Source organism: Quercus lobata, chromosome 6 (genome assembly GCF_001633185.2).
Source record: "Quercus lobata isolate SW786 chromosome 6, ValleyOak3.0 Primary Assembly, whole genome shotgun sequence".
Classification (NCBI taxonomy): Eukaryota; Viridiplantae; Streptophyta; class Magnoliopsida; order Fagales; family Fagaceae; genus Quercus; species Quercus lobata.
Genome location: NC_044909.1, coordinates 44,508,348 through 44,518,103, shown reverse-complemented (window position 1 = coordinate 44,518,103; position 9,756 = coordinate 44,508,348). Strand labels below are relative to the sequence as shown.

At 35.3% G+C, this 9,756-nt stretch overlaps 1 protein-coding gene across 2 annotated transcripts; it reads left to right on the top strand.

Moving 5' to 3' along the window:
* The first annotated feature begins 201 nt into the window (after positions 1-201).
* On the top strand, positions 202-8,147 carry LOC115994757 (BEL1-like homeodomain protein 2). 2 transcript variants are annotated; one of them, XM_031118999.1, is made up of 6 exons: positions 202-242; positions 448-640; positions 923-2,426; positions 3,936-4,321; positions 4,914-4,974; positions 7,077-8,147. In XM_031118999.1, exons 3-6 carry the CDS (start codon positions 1,023-1,025, stop codon positions 7,776-7,778), a joined length of 2,553 nt encoding a protein of 850 aa, XP_030974859.1. In that variant the 5' UTR covers positions 202-242; positions 448-640; positions 923-1,022; the 3' UTR covers positions 7,779-8,147. The 2 variants fall into 2 exon arrangements, with proteins under 2 accessions (XP_030974859.1, XP_030974860.1); XM_031119000.1 differs by lacking the exon at positions 202-242 and having other exon boundaries at positions 277-640; positions 896-2,426.
* Positions 8,148-9,756: the final 1,609 nt, after the last annotated feature.

Below are 9,756 nucleotides of genomic sequence, written 5' to 3'. Positions count from 1 at the left end.
GGTCCTCAACTTGTAAATTTGTAGGGACTCTTTATGCTATAATTATTTGAGTACTAGATAAGGCCATTTTTGTCAATTGGGACAAACATATATTAATAAAACCAAAAAAGAAAAAAAAAAATTGTGTGTTGTGTGTGTTTTCTTCTACATGCCTATAATATTAATAATTTTCTCATTTTTAAAGTTTAAAACTTTCTTTGACAAAATGAGCAAACGAATAAAAAAAATAGAAGTTATAATTGGTGAGTAAAAAGGAGGTGAAGAAGAAGAAGAAAAGCGACTGCTTCTCTTTTCTCTCTCTCTCTCTCTCTTTCTCTATCTCTATCTCTGCATCTCTCTCTCTCTCTCTGGCTTGAGTTTTCCTTTAGAGACATATATCAGTCCCTCAAAGCTTCCATTTTTAATTTTTTTATATATAGTATGTAACTTCCATCTCTCTTTTTCCAGAAGGTGATTGCAGAAATATACTTACTGCTTAGAGCAATAAAAAGAAAGGGAGAGAAAGAGAAAGAAAGAGACGACAGTCGGAGGCGACAACACACAGTGAGAGAGAGAAGGAATTCGTGAAGCTTTCAATACCATAGAAGGGAAAACGATGTCTAAGAGCTTTACATCCTTTCACTCTCTGCAATTCTAAGAGGTACATGTAAAACACACACACACACACAGAGGCATAGTAACACACAAACACACACACACACTCTCTCTCTCTTGTGTATATATATACATGATGAACAAAGCTGAAAATGATTAAAGGAAATAAAAAAAATCATAAAGCACCACACCAACAAAGACCCATCTTCCATCTCATTTTCTCTACTTCGTTTCTACTTTTTTGTTCTTTCTTTTAATATAGTAATCATTTTTTTTTAAACCCTTTTGGTGGCTATTGAAGAATATTGATCCGTATTGAATTGAACAGCAAGTGAAGCTTGGAGTGTGTCTTGTCTGTCTGTCTGTGTTTGTGCGCCTGAAAAGCCAAAGCGAGAGATGATGATGATGAAGAAGAAGAATATTCTGATATGGGACTAGTAGCACCACCGCTTCCACCAGTTATTTCTCAGTATTCGAAGACCCACCACTCAATTCCAATCCCAGAGAAGTCCAATAATTCTACCAATTCTATGTCCCAAGAGTACCACCACCACCATCACCAACCAGGCATCTTCAGCTTCTCCAATGGGTTTGAAAGATCGGCCGTGGCACACCAAGACCAACAACAACAGCAACAACATCACATAGCCCAGCAGATCCGCAGGGACAAACTGAGAGTGCAAGGCTTCGAAGCCCCACCGCCACCACTAGTGGGGATAGACGACGAAGAATCAGGTGGCCTTCAGGTCTATGAGACTGCTGGGATGTTATCAGAGATGTTCAATTTCCCTCAACCAGGGGCTGCTACTACTGCTACGGCTTCTGCAGAATTGTTAGACCAACCCCTAACGCAAAATTATCATCGAATTCCGAGGCCACAACAGCCCGGTGTGGGTGTAGCAAACGAGTGGTACGGAAATAGACAAGGCATGGTTGTGGGGTTAGGACCCTTGGGAGATTCAAAGAATCAGACCAGTGTGAATAGCCGTGACAGTCTATCTCATCAATCTCAGCCCCAGCATCACCATCATCATGCTCAGATTTCTAGCATTAATGCGGACTCAGCCGCTGCCATGCAGCTTTTTTTAATGAATCCACAACCAAGATCTCCATCTCCTCCACCTCCATCACAAACAGCTTCAACTTCTTCTACTCTACACATGTTGCTTCCAAATCCTTCCTCTTCTCTTCAAGGTTATGCTCCTGCTCCTCACTCAGCTGGTGCTGGAGGAGGGGGTTATGGTCAATTCTCTTGGGTTCCTGATCATGAACCAGGTGGGTCTACTGCTACCCAACTCAACAACCCTAGTGAAATTGGAGGGGTTGTGGAAAGCCAAGGCCTTTCATTGTCTTTATCATCTTCCTTGCAACATCTAGAAGCAGCTAAAGCTGAAGAATTGAGGATGGGTGATGCTGGTATGTTGTACTACAATCAAAGTGGTGGGGCATCATCGTCCACTCATCCATACTATAAGAATTTGGGTGGTGGTCATAGTCATAGTAACCAGTCATTGCATTTACAAGGAGTGGCTCAGAATCACCACCAGGTTCATGTTGGATTTGGGTCCTCTTTAGGTGTTGTGAATGTGTTGAGGAATTCAAAGTATGCCAAAGCCGCCCAAGAGTTGTTGGAAGAGTTTTGCAGTGTTGGAAGGGGTCAGTTCAAGAAGAACAAGTTTGGAAGGCAAAACAGTACCACCAACCCTAATTCCAATCCAGGTAATAGTGCTGCTGGTTCTTCATCAACACCAAAGGATCTCCCTCCATTGTCAGCAGCTGATAGAATTGAGCATCAGAGAAGGAAGGTCAAACTTCTAGCCATGCTTGATGAGGCATGTAATCTTACTCTCTCTCACCCTCTCTCTCTCTCCTCTCAAGAGTCTAGAGTCAATCATTTAAATAATTATTTATTTAAAAAAAAAAAAAAAAGACTGGGACAAACACAAAGTTCCGGCAAGTTTTAAACAATTCCTTTCTTTCTTTCTTTTTTTCTTATTTTGTTTAAAAAAAAAAAAAAAACATATATAGCAAAAAGCCGGCTGGTGAAATAGGGTTGATTCTATAGGATTAAGTTAGTGGGTGTGTGATTACACGTTATTTTTTAAAATTAAAAATTATATTTTATGTCACTGATTGGATTGTTGGGGGTGGTGGTGTGCTTTGTATAAGGTATTTTGGTTTTTGGTTAGGTGGAAACGTAAAGAGACTACTATTATAGGAAATGCCTTCCAGTAAGATGAGACGGTTCCTTGTGATTGGGAAGGTGGCCAATTCACAATAATCCACATTCATATCTATACCACATTATATGTGGGGATTACTTGCTATGAATGCCACTGCCTCTGAAAGATCCATATCCATCACAGTAAATATTATTTGCAGCAAAGCCATTGATATATTGTACCTGAGTTTGACCAAGTGGGAAGGGGCTCTTTTCATTTCTTATTCTTATTCTTTTTTTTTTCTTTTTTTGTTTTCCCCCTCTTGTATTCTGTTTAAGCACACAAGCTTGAAATCGATTCTATTCAGGAAAGAAATATCCCATTAACCATCATTTCACCGTACCTTCAGGCTTTGATTCAGGCATATTTATATAATAATAATAATTAATTCATACTTTTTTTCTTTCTTTCTTTGGGCTTCCTTTTGGAGCATCTAGGAACCACAAAGTTGTCTTATAGGCTATTTTGAGCCTTACAAAATTCTCAAAGTCCTTTCTATCTTTTCATTTTTTTACTCTGATTTCTCTTCTCTGCTCAATTCTGCTGATACGCCTGTCTCTTCTTCTTTTTTTTTTTTTGGTTCACTCTCTTTATTCCAAGTTGCTTTATTTATTAAGTTAATATATCTCTTAAGGAAGCTACCTATTTCATATTTGTAGTCGTTGTTGCTACATTCCTCTATTTCAGATGAATATGATGCATCATATGAGATAGAGAAATCTGGAAGCAACAATGGTATGTGTGGAAATTACATTTTTCCTCTCTCTTAATTGGTTGGTGAGTTATATTAATGGTGAAATTATTAAAGAGGGTGCTGTTTCAGTATCGCAAGTGTTGGTTTGACTCATCTCTTTCTCTCTCATGTGGTTGGGCTCTTTGCATGAGACGGAAGAGTGGAAACAACACTTGTCCATAATGAAGAAACATCGTTTGCCATTAATATACTTTTTATATAACGTTCAAGTAGGCGATTGTAACCTATGTAATTTCAAAAATTTATGACCAAAATAAAAGCACTACTTGATGTCGAATTATACCTAATACAACCTCAAAACGATAAGGACGTTTAGCTTTGTTATCATTAATCCATCTTAAAGATTACGTAATTTGTATGTGCAGGTGGATCGAAGATACAACCACTATTGTGAACAAATGCAAATGGTAGTGAACTCATTCGATCTGGTTATGGGTTTTGGTGCTGCTGTCCCTTACACTGCCCTTGCACAAAAGGCAATGTCTCGGCATTTCCGGTGTCTGAAGGATGCAATATCAGCACAATTGAAACACAGTTGTGAGCTACTAGGAGAGAAAGATGGTGCGGGGAGTTCAGGAATAACAAAGGGAGAGACACCAAGGCTGAAAATGCTAGAGCAAAGCCTAAGACAGCAAAGAGCTTTCCATCAAATGGGTATGATGGAACAAGAAGCTTGGAGACCCCAACGAGGGTTGCCTGAACGTTCAGTCAACATCTTGAGAGCCTGGCTTTTTGAGCATTTTCTTCATCCGTACGTTACCTTTACCTATCTCACCACTCTATAGCTACTAATGAAAATCAAGAAAGTTGAAACATCATTACAAAAGATAATAACCTCGTAGTGGATTACCTTTCTTTTGTATCTTTTTGGTGATTAAAACAGTGACACTTTATTTTCAGTTAAATGGAAATACAGCAAAGCTTATAAACACAAACACAAATACAAAAGATGTAAAGAAAGAAAGACAAAACCTTTTTGACTAGTGTCTAGAGCACAGTCATGCAGAACGCAGTGTCCTTGAATATATGTCGTCCGAGTCAGAAAAAAGCTGAAAAAGTTAACTGCATTAATTAAACTATATACTGTTTCACTTTCCTTCTTCAGAGTCTTTGGTTTCTCTCCCCTACAAAACTAATGGTGTTAAGAGAGATCAGTACTTAGAGCAGTGGTCTAGTTGTGTTTTGCAGCAGTAGCCTATGCTACTGATCTTTCTTTCTATTTCTTAGATTCTCACGCCCATGCAAGGAAAGGTTCAATCCCATCTAGGGGTACAGAAAGCTCGGTGTTTCTTTACACAGTTTTTCGCTATCACTCTGATGTCATTTTCTGGTCACTTTCTCAGGTACCCAAGTGATGCAGATAAACATCTGCTGGCACGTCAGACTGGTTTATCGAGAAATCAGGTTGGTCCTCTCTCTCATACTTCTCTCTTTTCTCTACAATAAAAAGAGTAAATATCACGGTACGTACACACAACAAAGATTAATTAAAAATCTTTACTTGGGTGTGTGGCTAAAGAAGCGTCCCCTACTGAAACAAAGAAGAGATAGGAAATCTATGAAAGAGGAGGGACCAGCAGTGAGTCCAGATGGACTTTGCATGGATTTGTGTTTCATTTGATTATTTCTCTGGATTCTTCTCTTTCTGTTAGTGAAAGACAATCATTTTCTTCCTTCTATTTTTCTTTACTTTGGATCCTTTCCCACCATGACATAAAAATCTAATTATATTAAAAATAATAATAAGGTGCAGATCAAAGTACATTATAGAAGAGACGTGAGAGTTTGCAGCTTTGTTTCTCTGTCTGTCTCTCTCGGTCTTTCCCTTTCTCATACATAGTCACAAATCCAATGACATTATCCAACCACATGATACTGTCATACAGCCATAAAGACAGTAAATAAATATGGGTACTTGACAAATAGCGAACTTCTTGTGTAATGACTGTCATACTCATATCATTATGTTTCGAGTAAGCTTAGGGTATTAATTTTTTTTTTCATAAAACAATATCATTTTCACATCATTATTTTATCATGTATCAATTATAATATGTCTCATTAATAGTTGTGCAAAATTGTGTTGCTATATTTATTTTATATCATCATTAAATAGATTGTGCTAATCAGTGTTAACTTTTTCAATCCAATAGGAGTTGAATTGCTTGTTAAAATGTCCAAACACATCATACATGGGAATTTTTTCTTCATTAAGAATTTCAAACCTTGTGAGTTATAAATTGTGGAAAGTTTAGACTAAAAAGAATTAAAATTCCTCATAGTTTATTAAAAATAATCCTTGATAGTTTACATTTATACCATTTTGATATAATAAATTGAATTTAAATTGAAATCATATTATAGAAACAATATGTTTTAAAATATAATTATAATTGTTCATAAGTGAAAAAAATACCCTTAAACATTAATAAACATCTTATTCGAATGAAAAATATATGTTTTTTTGTTCTAAAACTAACTCTATATAGTTTGTTCTAAGAAGAAAAAGAAAAAAAAAAGTTGAAATTTTTTGAATTTAAGCATGACATTAATAATTCTTACATATATAAAATATGCTAAAATTGATATTTCTTACCTAAAATATGAAATTTAGAATTCTTGCATATCATAGGAATTGATATATTTATAAGCATTGTAATTCTTAAAAATTTTATCCAATGAATAACTAAATTATCTCTAATTCTCAATAATTTACAATCGATATCTTAAATTCCACTGTAATGAACACACAAGAGAGAAATAAATGTTCCTAGATCTTCAATATCAAGACTCTAGCAAAAGTAAGTGATGAGGGCACAAAATGGAGTGACCTTCATAATAAGCAATGTTGACTGTCTTTTCTTTTTTTTTACCAAGGTTAGGCTTGTCATTTCATGGCCTTTAATCATTGAGCCACAGATTCTTTTTTTTTTTTTTTTTTTGTTGCTAAATCTTAGTAACAGATTTGGATAATTTTTTTGTTTGTTTTGAGAATCAATAATTTGAATACTTAGGGCTTACAATATAATATTACTTGTATAGCCTTTGCAAGCAAGTCAATTACATAAATTAATTAACAATTAATCAAGTAATAATGGGTTGCGTAAACACTTGTACATTTGTTATACTCAACACGCAATCATATTTCTTCTTACTTACAATGAATAATCACTTATTAAAAAAAGGAAATACTTAAGCTCTTTTTTTATTTTCAAATTCAAACATTTCTTCGTTTGTGTGTGCGTATAACCTAATCCAATTTATGCTGGGAATATACTCTTTTTAAATTATTATTATTTTTTAATGGAAGAATGAATGATATATGGTCGGTCTCAATATGGGTGATGATTACTTATTACACATTGCTTTGGAATACTAATTGCTGACTGATCTAAAAGGATATGGTATTGAAATGAAAGTCAGAATATTAAATTGCTGAATTATATAAATTTAATGCCTTTACTATGCTAACATTGAGGATTATAAATGTGTGTTTGTGTCAATAGGTTTCAAACTGGTTCATTAATGCTCGGGTCCGGTTGTGGAAACCCATGGTGGAAGAGATGTACCAACAAGAAACGAAAGAAGAGGATTCACCAGAAGAGAGAGAAAAAGATAGCAGCAGTGGCCTTATTGCACAAACTCCAACGCCCACAACGACAGGTACCACGACAGCATCAACGACAACAACACCAACAACGACAACAACAACAACAATATTAACAACTACTACGCCAACAGGCAAAAGATCCGATATCAATGCGTGTGAAAGCGACCCTTCACTCATCGCAATGAATAGACAATGCTTCTCGGAAAACCAAGCAAAGCAGCAGCAACCCAATACCACAACAATGGCCAACAACAACACCAACACCACCATTGCAACCACAATGTCCGACGTGGCACCGCCAGTTTCGCAGTGTTTCTCGACGACCCATGATTCGGACATGCAGCACAATAATACTGTTTCTTCTACTACTACTCACAGTCACAGAGCAGCAATGGCTGCCGCCGAGGACACGTGTCGCCGTGGCAGTGTGGTTGCAGCTGAGTTTGGGACCATCTCTGGTAATGCTGACATTGGCTCCACCCTCATTAGGTTTGGGACCACAGCTGGTGATGTGTCACTAACTCTAGGGCTACGCCATGCCGGGAACATGCCCGAGAAAAGTTCTTCTTTCTCAGTTAGAGACTTTGGGGGTTGTTAAAATTTGCTTCTATACTATAGTAGCTTAATTAAAGCAACAAAGATTATCTTCTTCTTCTTCTTCTTCTTCTTCTTTTTTTTTTTTTTTGAAACTTTGTAGCATTAAGCTTAGATAGTTTGTATGGGGGAGGGGCTATTATAATTGTATAGTAGATTGTTCATGCATATTTTGCTTTTGTGTACTTAAGGTTTTTATACCTTAATAGGAGCATTTACTAGAATAACATAATACCATATTTTAATGAGAGAGATGGGGAAGAGAGATTTATAAGCATTAGGTTTTTAAATGGGAGGTAATATTATAGGATGATATTATCTTATTTTCTGATATTTTGAATAATGACAAAAACCCTACAGATGGGCTTATTTATATCCTTGTGATTTGTGACCATGATTCGGTATATTTAAAGCTGATAAATTTCATGTCTGATAATTGTTATCAAAATCACATGCTGAAAACAGTAGACAGATGGTTGCATTGGAATTTAAGTCATGTCTATCTATTTTGTCTCTTTTGTTGTTTTGGGACATGAGGCATTTGTTTTTCATAGTTTCAAATTATATAGTGATGATCTTTATAGCTTCCTTTTCATAATGGCTATCCAAAACTACTGGCATGCATTCAGAAATAAGAGATTTATAGCCTTTAATACTATCAGTGGACTGGTATCTTTATTGTTGGTGAAATCTTTGAAGGGATAGCATTCACATCTAGTGCTCTAAATCCCATTAAAAGCTAAAATTGAAAATATTATTTATAAAATTACAAAAAATACCTAGTACATCCGGTTCTTTTCACAGTTTAAAATTTGTAAAATGATCTAATTCTCCAAATTTGAAGGGGCGGTGGAACTCTTATAAATATAAGCAGTGGTTATTACACACACCATACACACAAAAGTTAGATTTCAGTTAAAAATAAGTGTGTGTATATTATATGTGTGTTAGTATGTGCGTAAGAGTTATTTCCTTGTATTTATTACTTTTTCTTTGTGTTTGAGATCTCTGTAAATTTTGGGTGTTGGTTGTGGGTTGCTGGGTGTGGTGACCATCGGTGGTCAATGGTCATGGTGTGGGGAAAATGGTCTGATAATAAAACTATAAATGTTGTTGGAAGATAACACATTAGGAATACTCTAATTAAGTATTTAATATAATATATAAGGACAACACTTAATCTAAAAGTCAAAACCAGATGTGAATACACTTGTAAATATTGTTAGGGAAACTCTAATTGAATAGCTCATATAATATGAGAACACAACTTTCCCAAAAACTTGAGGCTATAGATTACAGCCTAATTATATTATATTAATTATTTACTTTTGTTATTATTATTCCATATGGCACTTAACTCACCCGCACCCGCGTATATATACTCAACAAATGCAAGACCAATATATTTAAATGCTCTTGTACATCTGTAATGACCATAGAACCAAAACAAAAAATAAAAATACCGTTTGATGACAGAGAAAGTTTTAGGCTTCTCAAACCTTATCCTACTTTTGTCTGCATAAATACAAATATATATATATATATTGTTAACGTGTATATTACCTCAAAATAAATTTAAGAACCGAATAGTTTGTTGGTATTTTGGATTTCTGAATAAGAAATCACATAGGAATGGCAATTGTTTGGTTTGAGATAAGTTGGAAACAAAAATACTTAGCTGAGTTCGGTGGTTAGCTAAGTCAATTAATTGATAACAGATGGGATTGGTTCATGAGGAAGCTAATTAGATTCAGATCAGAGATTTTAAACCCAAGATGATTTCAAGTTAGGTTTAGGTTTTGCTATAATTAATTAAATAGTCCTATATTAATTCGTGGGTTTATAATCTATTATTTAGGTATCGACAAATTTTTTCAGTAACTAGGAGTTTTGAGTCAAGTTCAAGTGGAGAGCATGAAACTCAAACCCTTTGTTATTTAGCAAGATTCTTGAGACATGTAGAACTCTAAAGCAAAGTTTCA